The sequence below is a fragment of the Carettochelys insculpta genome, chromosome 2 (assembly GCF_033958435.1).
Source record: "Carettochelys insculpta isolate YL-2023 chromosome 2, ASM3395843v1, whole genome shotgun sequence".
Lineage (NCBI taxonomy): Eukaryota > Metazoa > Chordata > Testudines > Carettochelyidae > Carettochelys > Carettochelys insculpta.
Window position 1 is genome coordinate 231,912,153 of NC_134138.1, and position 14,791 is coordinate 231,926,943.

Below are 14,791 nucleotides of genomic sequence, written 5' to 3' on the forward strand. Positions count from 1 at the left end.
ATGAGACCTATAGTTTCTTTGTGTAAGTTAGATTAAATGTAAAAAGAGAATGAGAAAATCCAACCAGGTAAAAAAGTCTCTTCCAAAAGAAATGAGAATGTATATGGATGCATTATTGTGGTTGGCTTTAAGGTAATGTCAGTTGCAGAGTGTTATTGTTTCTGTTTAGGGGCCTGATCCCAACATCCACCGAAGTTAGGGGAAAAGATCCCACGAACTTCAGTGGGCATTTACTCAGACCCTTACACATTTTCCTTTACTAACAGTGTTACTTAATCCTTGTACTCTGTATGGAGCATAGGTCATCTACAAGTCTTCTCCACTTCACTCTGTCTTTGGACACAACTTCTAGCTGGCTCCAGGAGTACCACAGTTGTCCTTCAGTCTCAGTAGACCTTCTCTACGTTGTTCGACGTCTTCCTCTTTTGCCTTTTCCGTGCAGGTCCTATGTGAGAGCTTGACGGACTACGCTGGATGATGGTTTTCTGAGAGTGTGGCCTAGCCATCCCCACTTTCTTCTCTTGATTTCAATGCCAGTCAGTTCTTGTCTTGCTTTGCTCCAAAGCTCCTCATTTGTGAAGAAGTCTTGCCATTTGATGTGAAGGATGAACCTCAAGCATCTGTTTATGAATGTCTATAGCTTGTGATTTGAAGACTTTTTAGTACGCCAGGTCTCACATCCACACAAAACCATACTCTTCACATTTGTGTTGAAGATCGGCAGATATTTGTGCACTCCATACGGGATGGAGAGCCTTGAATGCAGCTGTTGCTTTCCCTATCCCGGCACTGATGTCTTGATCTGTTCCTCCATCTTTGCCCATAATACTCCCCACGTCATGGCCTTTATATTTCATGTATATAGAGGCACAAATTTCTCTTACTAAGCTGAAAGGTACAAATTCATAGCTCAAGATCTGTCTGAGTTAAAGCTCTTGAGGATAGAAACAATAAAGACAAAGAGTAAAAAAAAAATTTTTTTTTCCAAATTGTCCTTCAGAAGTATGCAAAAGAAAGAAAGAAAGAAATGCCAAAGTGTCTCCACTCCAGATTTAATTTTTATCCTTGAAATCAACCACATGGAGGACAGAGGAGTTTTAATGCACAGTAAAGGTTTTCATTTGATTTAAATCATGTGAATTTTCCTTTCATATTAAACAGAGTAAACTTTTAACTATTTTCCTATACTCTATAATACATAAGAACAGATCTATCAAGAGACTTGGATTTTCCATTTGGTCAAATATTTCACACATATTCTCACTCAGGATTGTCAGAGAAATGACTAGAGTAGGATAAGTTAATTCATTTTCATGACAGCCCCTTGGCAGGCACAGGAAAGCAGTGGTTTTGCAACTGTGAGCATGTTGACACTATGGAGGTAGGGGTGTGATCTTCAATCAGACATGCTCAAATTAGCTCTCATTGAGTTAGCCTGCTAAAAACAAAACAATAGCAAGAACAACACAGGCAGCAGGAAAAATGGCATAGGTTTGACGTGACAAGTATGTACACATGGGGTTCTGGCAGCTTTGTATGCATCATGGCTAGCCTCACCAACATTCATACTACCTCTGTGGTGCCTATACTATTGTTTTAAGCACTCTTTTAAGCATTGTGGATTGATGAGAGCAGTGCATGTCTGAACAAGCTGCGTGTCACATCTCTAGCTCCAATGTAGATGTAAATTTAGTTTTAGTTAATTCCAGAGGGAGCTGGATATAAATAGGCATATCGAAAGACAGAGGATTGTAGCTGTTCATATCTTTCGACTGAGACAAGGGGTGCATCTATACTTGCATTCCTCTTTCAAAAGAGGCATGCAAATGAGGTAAATCGAAAATGCAAATGATGTGTAATTGTGCATATTTGTCACCTCATTTGCATAATCTGATTTCAAAGGAGCTTCTTTCGAAAGAAGAAAGCCAGTGTAGATGCTGCTCTTTCAAAAGTAAACCCCATCTTCGAAAGAACCCTTCTTCCCATTAAATAAAGGGAAGAAGGATTCTTTCGAAGATGGGTTTACTTTCACAAGAGCAGCGTCTACACTGGCTTTCTTCTCTCAAAAGAAACTCTTTCAAAATTAGAATATGCAAATGAGGTGATGAATATGTGCATTTATTCCCTATTTGCATTTTCGATTTACCTCATTTGCATACCTCTTTTGAAAGAGGAATGAAAGTGTAGACACACCCTGAGTGAAAAGTGTTCACCTACAGATAATAGGGAATTTTTATCTCATAATTTTTCTGTGTGAATTTATTTGAGAGCACAGGGATTGTCTGGTTTCCTCACACAGTTGTTGGGGAATCTGATGCCCAAGACAAGGTCTAATATATGTTGTTAAAAGTACATATAGGACCTCTGGAAAGTGTATTGTGTGGTACTGATTATAGCAACAGAGGAGATATGTCTACAAGTTTTGCATCTGTTGGCCTGACAGGATAATGGGCTTCTTGGAAGATAAATAATTAATATTTTGTGCTTTCCTCCATTAATATCATATAGTAAATAACTAATATTTTATGATTTTCCTCTCTTAGAAATGACTGTTAATTTGTTTTTATATTATCTCTCTCTAATGTATAAAATGAATTTCCTGATGTTAAAATAAACTTACAATTAATTGTGAGAAATTCTTTCTGATCTGATACCTCATTACTGGAATTGCAGTATCATAATTTATTAAAATAGGGTCACATTTCTCCATAGTTTAGTTGCTTTTATTTAGGAATTGAGACCCCCAATTCAGGATAACATCCCTGTTCAGGACAGCACGTAAGAATGTGCTTAAGTGCTTCCCTGAATCAGGGCCCGAATGCTTTGTTGAGCTTTTGGATGTCTGAATAATGCAGACAACAGTACATACGGTTGGAATCTTGATCCCATTGACATAAACGGGAAACTCCTTCTCATTAACTTGAATGGAGACATTATTTTATCCAAAACATTTAAGACACTTTTGGAGGGAGAGAGAAACAAATGAAAAACAGGTAAAATAATTTCTCCCACAATGAGCAACACACAGAATAAAACACTCTATGCAAAACTTGTTAACAAAAATAGTCTTGCTAAGGAAACCCATACTGTATTATAAAATCATCCCATACTTATATAAGGTGCTGAATCTAGGGTTTAGGGACTAAACAGTCAAACACAGAAAAGCAACCAAAGCAACAAATAAACTATACAAAACAAGCTAAAATTATTACTTGACTATAAGTCTGTTAATATTTGGATATTTTCCTCTTTTATTCTCTTCAGTTTTGCTTGTTTAAAACTGTTTCACATAATAAGAAAATCTTCCACAGAGATATTTTCCTTCTTTGAAAAGCAACCAAAGCAACAAATAAACTATACAAAACAAGCTAAAATTATTACTTGACTATAAGTCTGTTAATATTTGGATATTTTCCTCTTTTATTCTCTTCAGTTTTGCTTGTTTAAAACTGTTTCACATAATAAGAAAACCTTCCACAGAGATATTTTCCTTCTTTGAGTATACAAACATTAAAACTGTATTTATGTCCACTAATCGATAGTAATTAGGATAATATTAATACCACTGGGTGTGTTGGAGAGATAGGAGAGAATACAAATAGGGGAATAACAAAAGAAAACAAACGTGGTTTGGAACTGTGTTTATGAAAAGCCCTCTCAGAAATAAAGCTGATGATCTGCAAGGGCAAGTGCTGGAAATGCTAGGAACTGGTATATGAGTGACATGAGTGGTTTCCAAGCAGAAGAGTTCACTTCACTAGTACAGCCAAATAACACAAAAGCAAAGCATGCTTTGAATAAAAAGAATGTGTTAATTGTTTAGTAGCCACAAGTTTACAACATGCTCATCTAAGTACCTAGGGGAGGTTCTGGGGATATACCAATGCTCTGTAATAAAGCCTCTGTCTCTCTTCTTTTGCGGTCTAGATCGGAATCCTCCTGAACTGGCTCTTTCTTTTGCTGTTGATCAGCCTGAATTAAAAATAGTAAACAATTAGCTTGAATGACATATATGGCAGTTTCCTGAATCAATAGGAGGAGAGCAATTCAGTGAGGAAGCTTCCCCTCCCTGGAGGAAAAAGATAAACAGAAATGGGAGCAAGTGCTCAGAATTCTTTGAGATCTGAGCTAGTGTCTACAGGCTGACCCCTTGCAAACACACACACACATGTTCACATGAATTTTGCTAGGGGAAAGAGAGGGAGAGAGGCAAGAGATGAGGCTCTGACACCTCCTGGTTCCTCACATCTGCGAGAAGACACAAAATCCACTGGCATGACTCCCTCTTTCCCCCGTGCTTCTCTGAACTGGCTGTTAATTAACATTGAATATACCGATTTTTAAAACCATTTTTGGAGTGGGATAAGGTGCCTCTTCTTCCTTTCCCTACCCCAACTGACTTTGTGGGCTGTTTACTAGCAATGGTACAAAACTGTATAAAATGAAAAAAAATATTAAAAGACACAACATGAATTGGAACTTTGATTTCATTTATCATGTCAGATTCCACAGTAATTCTATGCAACACATGGACAATATTAAGACGTCAGTTTAAAGGGGAACCGGTTATTAGTAAGGGATAACAGGTGCTTTAAACTACAGTAAGTGTTGGCATTAGAAGGAAAAGAAACATAATCACATAACGCTTCTTTGATTTTGCATGAAAATTAATATCCTTTCCCTGTCAATTCTCACCTCTGTTCTACTAAATGACTGAATACAAAGAAGTACAAATCCCTTAATGAAAAAAAAAACTAATGAATATTGTCAAGGACAAATAAACTAATATGTCAGTCAAACTTTAATAGAAATGAAATGCCAGCAGACCAAAATGCAATTGCAATTATGTTTTAATTTAGCAAAGAATAATCACTGTAAATCTGTGACCTTAGCCAGCAATCAAGCCAGTTTAAAGAGTAAAAATCAACAACAAAAACAACAAAAAACCCAAAACATTTATTCAGGTTGAAATGGCTCAGAAAATTGAGCCTCTCTCACCCCTACTAAAGGAATTCCCAAAAGAAAGCACTGTGGCTAGTCTTACTACTTTTTCTACATGGACATGCCTACGGTGTTGTCCAAACTGTGCCCTGTTGACAACTTGTCTATTCTGAAGGCAATGTATGTTTCAAATTTTTGTGGCTGAACATAAGCATTTTATTTGCTGTGGTTATGAGGATCACTTCCTGTATTACACCCACCTATGTAAATCATATTGGAATATTAAATCTTTCCATAGGCTTCTGATAGTTAATGAATTTGTGCATATTTACCTCTTTCTTTTTCCTTTCTTCTTCCTTCCGTTTTTTCTCTTCTCTTATTTGTGCTAAGCGCTGCTTTTTGCGCTCAAGCTCGGCTTTTAAATCACTTTTGTCTGACATTTTGTCTCTGTTCAAAAATAAAGTTATGGAAACTGGTGAGAAAAACGGTCAAACTTTTTTCTGTTTAATGAAAAATGTTACATTAATGCATCAAAATGATATTTGAGATTATTGTAGATTCAGGTACATAGGCATTGATCCATGGAACTACAGTGTAACTATGAAAAATAATCTTTGTTAGTAAACTTCCCATTTTCAGAGACCACCCTAAAATATACCCATACATTAGGTAAAACTACCTTTCGCACTTTGAAACTAATGACTTTATTAGAAGATTACCTTTGTGAAATAGTTAGTTGTTATCAGTCCTTTAAATGGATGTTTTAGAACCCAAAAAACTCCCACTGATTTCAGTAAACTCTGGATTACATACAAGGAACTCAATCATTCTTCCATGAACCCTGCTGTAAACTTCTACTGTCTTTGGCCCAACAGCGGGCTCTAAATAATAATAATGGCATCCTTGTTACTTTTGTGGCCATTTTCATATCTTAGCCGTGTCTACACGTGCACGCTACTTCGAAGTAGCAGCACTAACTTTGAAATAGCGCCCGTCACGGCTATACGCGCCGGGCGCTATTTCGAAGTTAACTTCGACGTTAGGCGGCGAGACGTCGAAGTCGCTAACCCCATGAGGGGATAGGAATAGCGCCCTACTTCGACTTTCAACGTCGAAGTAGGGACCATGTAGTCGTTGCGCGTCCCGCAACTTCGAAATAGCGGGGTCCGCCATGGCGACCATCAGCTGAGGGGTTGAGAGACGCTGTCTCTCGAGCCCCTGCGGGGCTCTATGGTCACCGTGGGCAGCAGCCCTTAGCCCAGGGCTTCTGGCTGCTGCTGCGGCAGCTGGGGATCCATGCTGCAGGCACAGGGTCTGCAACCAGTTGTCAGCTCTGTGTATTTTGTGTTGTTTAGTGCAACTGTGTCTGGGAGGGGCCCTTTAAGGGAGCGGCTTGCTGTTGAGTCCGCCCTGTGACCCTGTCTGCAGCTGTGCCTGGCACCCTTATTTCGATGTGTGCTACTTTGGCATGTAGACGTTCCCTCGCAGCACCTATTTCGATGTGGTGCCGCGCAACGTCGAAGTTGAACATCGACGTTGCCAGCCCTGGAGGACGTGTACATGTTACTCATCGAAATAGCCTATTTGTTACTTGTTATTTGTTACTTGTTCGATGTTACTCATCGAAATAAGCTATTTCGATGTAGGCTTCACGTGTAGACGTAGCCCTTGAGAGTTAAATTATCCCCCTGTGCCAAGTAACTATGTGTGGCAACAAGTTTGTCAGAGGGTGGAAAAGAAAGTGAACCTTCTTCCTAGTGCAGTAACTTCCCTTCTTGCAAAATGAAATTCATTCCCTTTCCAATGCTTTACGCAAAATCTTCATCAATAAATAAGTTCCTGCTGTTGTGAAGTCAACACTGTGTTCAAAATCAGTGTTACATTTGTTTTACAGATAAATGATCTGCAGCACAGAGAGGTGAATGACTGTCCAAGATCATATGAAGCAGGAATATACTGCAAAAAACAAACTACAGGTTGAACCTCTCTAGCCCAGCACGCTGTGATCTGGCAACATCCATCCAAGGTCCAACATGATTTTAGTGAGCCAGATAGCCACTTATCATGGGTGTGGCCAAGTTTCCTGTGGTCCTATGAAGTTTGATTACAGCTACCACCAGTCATGGCTCTCAGTGTTCTGTGCCATTATTTAGCTACAATTTAAGCCTAGGTGTCTCAGAGCCCAGTAAGCAGTGGAAGCATTGGTTATGCTGCTAGACAATACTGACTTCCTGTGGTCTGGCAAATTCTCTGGTTTGGAACAGGTCAAGTCTTGAAGGTGATGGACTAGAGAGGTTCAACCTGTAATGCCAGACTCATGCTCTAGCCATTAAACCATAATGTTACTTCACAAATCCTTAAATTAACTCGAAGATTATTTACTCCATCTGTAACACCAGCGTTAGAGCCACTATGGACTATCATGCAATGGCATTAATAAGGATTAATTTGCTCAATAGGACTTTCATACAGATTCCTTCAGAGACACTAGCACAGACTCTAGTGTAAACAGCGAATTACATCTGCTTGTATTTTTAATTCACATCTCACTGAACTCATGCATCATTACAGCTTAGAATCAGTCTGATCAATGCAAATGTCATGTATATGCAACAGGGATCTATTGTCTGATGCAGAGGATGGGACATTTGAATGGGTGACTCTCCATTGATACTGATGACAGCTACATATAAACCAGTGCCCGCACTAACAGGAGATCTGTAAATATGCATGCTATAAAAGACCTGACATTTCAAACTATCAAATGCTGATATCACAATTTTTCCCCTCAAAACAAGTGAAATTAGTCCATGATATGGCCGCATAATTTTATCTTCACCCTAAACACACAACTGAAATTCTTACACTGTCCTTGATGATGTTTTTGTTTATGGAGGATGACCAAGAAATCTGTGCAGTATGGAATAAATGTGTAAACACTCAGCAAATCTATAGCAGTAGCAGAAAGAGCAGGATCAAGAGCTTTTGTCTCACCCCAGACTGAGGCCAGGTCTACAATGGACCAAAAAGTCAATCTAAGATATGCAATTCCAGCTATGACAGCTGCGTAGCTGGGACCGATGTATCTTATATCGATTTTTCTGGCTGGCCATGCAGAGGGAGGTCAACAGGAGAAACTCCCCCTCGCTCCTAGCAACACTGATGAGTAGCAGGGCTGACTGTAGAGCCCTGACGGTTCAAATTAGTGTGTCCCCACTAGGACCCTGAAGGAGTTGATCTTCCAGTAAGTGTAGACATAACCTTTGATGTATGCAGCAAGTCATGCAAGTTCATGCTCAAGATGAAGTCGTAGTTCAAACACACCAGTTAAACTTCTCTTTGTCCAAGCCATACTTCAACACAGAGCTGAGGTTTGTAGGCTACATCACAAAACCATGGGTTTCAGGTTTCTCAGGCTCCCAGAGCCTACAAAATGTTTTCCAGATTCACTGTATCAGCTCAGTATACATGTAGAAATAGTAGTAGGACTATGGCTATCAAAGAGATTCAATTATTTAACAAGTTCTGGACCATCTGGCTGCATAATTGTACCCATAGACATATTTTTGATAGCCAGTTGGATTACTCCTTCTGTCCTAGCTCCATTCATAAAGATAAATGCATTATTCATTGTTTTCCAATTGAGAAAAACAAAACAAAACAAAACAGCCAGAACAGTAACCCACATAAACAGCACAAAGCAATACTACCTTAAACAACAAAAATAATTTCTGGATACCAGTGAACCATGCCATCAGTTAATATAAAAGATTAAATATTTGAATGGGCAAATGCTGAAAAAATAAGGACATTTTAATAATATCAATATTCTGCTGCCTTTAAAATTGGGTTAGATTTGTGGACCTTGCAATGATACGGTCTAAATCCTCTTAGAAATCATTTTCCCAGTCTGTTGCACACATTTGAATACTGATTATAGTTCCTGCAGGAGCCCTTTGACTAGATAAAGCTTTTTGCATCCTTTTAGTTCACCAGTTTGACAACAGGGAGTGGGATCTTATTTCTATGCAGAAAATATGCAAATTTGTTTTAAGGCTGATGACAGAAACCCTGAAGGCTTAACTTCCCTTTCAAGCTGTTTTTTAGATAGCAGTTGAATAGATTTCCAAAGCTGGCTCTTTTAATGTCAGGGAATCGAAATAGCTTTTTCCATGATCTGAGCATCAGCTATTTAATCTTTCACCTGTTCCTTTATAATACTGCAAAACCCTCATTAGCAGCTGTAATGTTCTATTATGTTTGTGTCTCTTTTTTAACATAGTGCACCTTCATATACAGCAAAGATAATGCCTTAAATTTCATCTGAGAAGTGCTGCAAAAAGTTCTGCATTTCCATCTTTGAATGATACCAGAGACTGAAACATTTATGTCTAGCTGCTGTGTTCCTATACATGTTATTGTAATTCTTTGATCTTCCAAACAGCTTACCAGGCTTCAAATAGCCAAGAAGTCTGCTGCTAGGTTTTAGAGGAAATCAAGAATGAGACTCAGTTACCCTCTTGTTAGGACATCTAAGCCAGCCAGCAGACGGAGATGAGGCCTTACACTAGTATTAAATGTATTGTTTTCTTTTAATCACTGTATGTGACACCAGCGATTTAGTTGACATTTTTTATTAACTCCATGAATAGAAGACTTTGGGTAGTGCCTAGTGCTTGTGTCAAATGCATTACTCTAGGCAAACTGCTTTAAGATTGATTCGCATAGCAGGGAATTTCAAAAGCAGAATGCCAGCCAATGTTTCTTCTCATTCTTTTCCATCCCTATCAAAACAAAAAGCAGTCAAGTAGCACTTTAAAGACTAGCAAAATAGTTTATTAGGTGAGCTTTCGTGGGGCAGACCCACTTCTTCAGACCATAGCCAGACCAGAACAGTCTGGCTATGGTCCGAAGAAGTGGGTCTGCCCCACGAAAGCTCACCTAATAAACTATTTTGCTAGTCTTTAAAGTGCTACTTGACTGCTTTTTGTTTTGATAGTGTATAGACTAGCACAGCTTCCTCTCTGTTACTATTTTCCATCCCTGTGTGGAATAAACTTAATTATGTGCACTGAAGCAAGTGCAGATGTGCACCACCAAGAGAAACTCAATGCTAGTTGTGAGCAGCTGTGGGTGCTCGGTTGAATGGTACCTGAAACTCTGCAGGGCAGCTGCCCAAGTGCTCAGCTTACAGGGAACAGCGCTGCCCACACATGGCCTGTGCACTGCTTATAACACGACCGTGTACAGGAGTTGGCAATTGGCTTCAGAGCTTCTGGTGCCTTATCCATCTCAGGTTCTAGTACATCTCCCACCACAGAAGTATCTGAACACCTCACACTCTTTAATGTCATCATCCTCCCAAAACCCCTGTGAGGTAGGGAAATGCCATTAATCTCATTTTGGAGTTGTTACAACCTGAATAATTTATCCACTCCCAACTATTCTTAGTTCCTGGTAGAGCTGTGGCAACCTCCCTCCCCTGGAGTTACATAAAATGCCAGTCCACAGTGATAAATAAACCATTCATACATTTATATAATAAGGTCTCCAAAGACATTACATGTGACTTACTTTGCTACTTTCCTACCCAACTGTTCTTGAAAGCCAGACATTAACAAAAGCCCGAAAAATTGATGTGCTTCAGTTGACTCCAGGCCTGTGTCTATTATGCAAAAAAATCTCCACATTCCTAAACTGACCTCTGGGAAGATAAATGCCTAACAGCTGATAAAAAACACAGTAGACAAGGCAACGACCCAGCAATCATTTCTGAGGTCACATGGGAGGGAAAAGACCTGCTAAAATACACAGTGTAATAAATGCTAAAATAGAGGAACTATAAGAAACATGGTTATGAGTACCACAAATATCTAGAGTTGGGCCAGAACCAAGCTCTGGCTTCAAATGTACTCCAACACGAGAAAAGGTCCAATCCATACTTTGCAAATTGGACCCATCTCTGCAAGAAGCTTTTGAAGACTTGGGTCTACAATCAATCCAACAGAATGACCTTTTTAACATACTCAGCACCCAATATAGCACATGGACTGCTGTAATATAAAAGAAATGTATTATTTGTACTGTATAAGTGCCTAAGTTTGTATATGCTTTTTGAGAACTTATGTCACAACCTGGACACAGGTAGTCTGACCTAGTGGTCAGAGCAGGAGTCTGGCTGGGTCACATACCAGAAGGTAAGAGTCCAAGACAAGCCTGAGGGCAAACTGAGAGTTGGGCAGAGTCCAGTTACCAGAAGAGTAGCAAGATCCAGGTTTGCATGGGAAGCTATCCAAAGCAAGGAGACACCAACTGCACAGACAACCTCCTGTTCCTTTACTGTGTTTATGGCGCAATTGTGAAATCATCAGGACTCCCAGAGTTCTGCCAGTCAGATTCAAGGACTGGAATCCCGTCAGGATTCTGCTTCTACTCGGGCAGCGGCCAACAGGTCACTGAGTGGCCGGTGAGAATATATGAGCGCCTAAGAGCCCTGCAGAGGTGGGCTCAAATTCCATGGTCTCTGACATCATCCCCTCCCTCAGGCTGATGGCAGCTGAGACTTTTGGGGGTGTTTCCTATGGAAAGCTCACACAAAGGCAGGCATATGTACATTTTCTGCAGGCTCTCAAGAGTGTTCCTCAGAACTATATCCCACCCGAGCAACAAGACACGAGAGCCTGCCATATTTGCGGGTAGAGTCCAGGAGCTCACAAATTAAATATGATTTGTGGCCCTGTACCTGTATCAAAGGAGGAGGTGTGGGGGTCCTGGGAGAGAAAGGGGTTTTTTGTGCAGGGTTTCAAAAGTGATACATGAATCACTGGGTGTATCTTGGTTGTAATTCAAAAGCAACTGGATTAGCCTGTCACAGGATCTTAAAGAGGCCAAGGAACCAGAAGTCCAGTTTGTGAGCAGGTCTGTCTGAGGGGACCTTTTCTTCCACTGCATAGGCAGTGCCTTATGGTCAATGTTGACCTGCATACAGCTCTTACCTTTGCCAGGTGCTACTTCACTTCTTCCTAAGCCTGACAAACCCACTGAACCAGGTCGCAGGCATCCCATTTGGGAACTAGGGCAGGTAATTTTGGCAGGAATCAGGGGCAATATCCAAAATTTAAAAAAAGAGGGGCTTTGACCTGATGTACATTCTGATAGGCAAATTCTGCATAAGGGAGAAGTGAGAACCAACTGTCCTGATGATTAATGTACTTCATAATCTAGCTCACCCTGTCTGCCTGGCCATTTGATTGGTGGTGGCAAGCGGAGGAAAGGCATGTGCAGACTCCCACCTGGCATAGGGCTTTGTACCAGAAACAAGCCATGAAGTGAGACTCCAGTCAGAGGTGATGCTTTCTGGAATTTCAAGGAAGTTGACTACTTAGATAATCCGTATCTGGGCTATCTCTGCAGCAGAATGCTCCACTGCCATCAAAATAGTTTTAAATTTGTTGGCCTCTTGTAATTACAGTCTCTCCAGTTTTGTTCCTACATGCTTACAATAAAATCTACAGCAACGGCTGCCCAGGATCAAGATGGGATGGCCAAGGGTTGAATTAAATTACTGGGCTTGTGCCTTGAGGTGTTAGCATTGGCACAATCATTACAGGAGGCAATGAATATGGCCAGCAGAATCCATGGCAACAAAAAGGAGAGGAATATTTTCTTCAGGTTTTGCAGTATGGTAGACCCCCAACTTACTCAGAGATTGTGTTCCTGCGCAACACCATGTAAGTCAAATTTCGTGTTAATTGGGGGAGCCAGGAAACGGACCTCTGCATTGGTGCTGCACAGTTCCTGTCTCTTGTGAGAAGCAGGGAGCTGGGAGCCAGGCTCCAGATTCCCACCACTCATGGGAGAGGAGAAACTTACCAGCACAGTAGAGCTGATCAGTTTCCCGTCTGCTGGAAGCGGCAGGGAGCTGGGAGCCAGGCTCCAGCTGCCTGCCACTCATGGGAGAGGGGAAACTGATCAACACTGCTGCACTGGTCAGTTTCTTAGCTCCTGTCAGTGATGGCAGCCAAGAATCAGGCTGCTGCTCCTGTCAATGGCAGCAGCCTGACTCTTGCTACCCCTGACAGAAGCGGGGAAACCACTCGTCAGGGACGGCAAGAGTGTGGCTGTCACTCTTGACAGAAGTGGTTTCCCTGCTCCTGTCAGTGGCAGAAGCCAAGAGTCAGGCTCTCCACAACTGCCACTGACAGAAGGGAGGAAACTGACCAGCACAGCAGCACTGGTCAGTTTCCCCAATTCTGTATGTGGCAGGGAGCTGTGGCCTGGCTCTGGGCTGCCTGCCACTGACAGGAGTTGGGAAACTGATCTGCGCTGCTGCACTGGTCAGTTTCCCAGCTCCCCTGAGTGGCAGGCAGCCTGAAGCTAGGCACCAGCTCCCTGACACTCAGAGTCACATCCACCTGAGATTTATGCAACTTGAGTGTGTGTATCTCGGGCTCCTACTGTACCCCAACTGTCCTGGTAGGAGAAGATAGTGATATAATTGCAGAACTGCAGCCCTGGCAAGTACTGGAGACATACAGATGTGGTCCTTTACATATATGATCCCTTCCCACAAATCATGTGGTTGTCTACCCATAATGGCTTGTTTGTCACGCAGAATTTCCCAAGCAAGGGCAGAATGTATCGATCTGTATATGTCCTTGTGAAGAGCTGCACTGAGAAGGCTATGAAAACAAAAAGCAGTCAAGTAGCACTTTAGAGACTAGCAAAATGGTTTATTAGGTGAGCTTTTGTGGGACAGACCCACTTCTTCAGACCATAGCCAGACCAGAACCGGCTCAATATTTAAGGCACAGAGAACCAAAAACAGGAAGCAAGGAGGACAAATCAGAAAAAAGATAATCAAGGTGAGCAAATCAGAGAGTGGAGGGGTGTGGGGGAAGGTCAAAAATTAGATTGGTATGAGAGAATGAGGGCTGGGTCCCGGTTGGGGACGCATTGACTAATACTGAATCTTCTGTTTGCCCTGCCACTTTTGGATCTGGGGCAGCATGGGATAATTCAACTGAAGAATGAGAAAAATAGGGCCTACTGAAGCTGCCATAGTTTGAGGCTTTTGCCCTACACGGGCATTTCTGGTTTTTACAGTCAGCGAATATCTAGAATGGGTGATGAAGTTATTCCAGGTAGTGCTACCATTCAGCAGAGATACTTTTTATAATCAGGAGTTCCTTGTTAAGTACTTTGAAGTTCAGCTCTCAGGAGGTAAGATTCCTTGAGTAATAAGTGCCTGGGTGTGATACTTGTTTGGGGCCAAGTTTCTGGGAGAAGACAAACACCATCACCATACCTGAGGCTTGAGTAACATCATGGTCAGTCAATATGGGTGTTATAGTATCAGAGGGGTAGCTGAGGTAGTCTGTATCTCCAAAAACAACAAGTCCTGTAGCCCCTTATACACTAACAGATATTTTGGAGCATAAGCTTTCATGGGCAGAGACTCATTTCATCTGGGGGTTCCAGAGGAGGGTCTTAATTTATAGGCTTATGAAAAGGAGGGAGTCCCAGTCAAGAGGCGGGCCAGAGTTGACAAGGTCAGTTCAGTCACGGAGGATATGGCCCATTATCAGCAGCTAATGTGAAGTTGTGAACATCAAGACAGGAGAAACCAGGTCAGTTCAGTCAGGGAGTATGTAGCCCATTATCACTAGATAGTGTGGAGGTGTGAACATCAAGAGAAGAGAAACTGCTTTTGTAAGTGGCCAACCACTCCCAGTCTCTGTTCAATCCTTGGTTAATGGTGCCAAATTTAAAAATTAATTGCTGCTCTGCAATTTCTCTTTGGAGTCTCTTTTTGAAGTTGTTTTCATTGCAGGACGGCTACTTTTAAATC

General features: G+C 41.3%; 1 protein-coding gene across 1 annotated transcript in view; it reads right to left on the minus strand.

The window, feature by feature from the left end:
- Positions 1-14,791, minus strand: part of DYNC1I1 (dynein cytoplasmic 1 intermediate chain 1) — a 291,917-nt gene that overhangs the window by 262,758 nt on the left and 14,368 nt on the right. Inside the window, exons 2-3 of the mRNA XM_074986221.1 lie at positions 5,274-5,388; positions 3,858-3,972 (exon numbers count right to left, since the gene is read on the minus strand). Of these exons, the coding sequence (XP_074842322.1) occupies positions 3,858-3,972; positions 5,274-5,381 (223 nt within the window). The 5' untranslated portion in view covers positions 5,382-5,388. The remainder of the gene's footprint in view (positions 1-3,857; positions 3,973-5,273; positions 5,389-14,791) is intronic.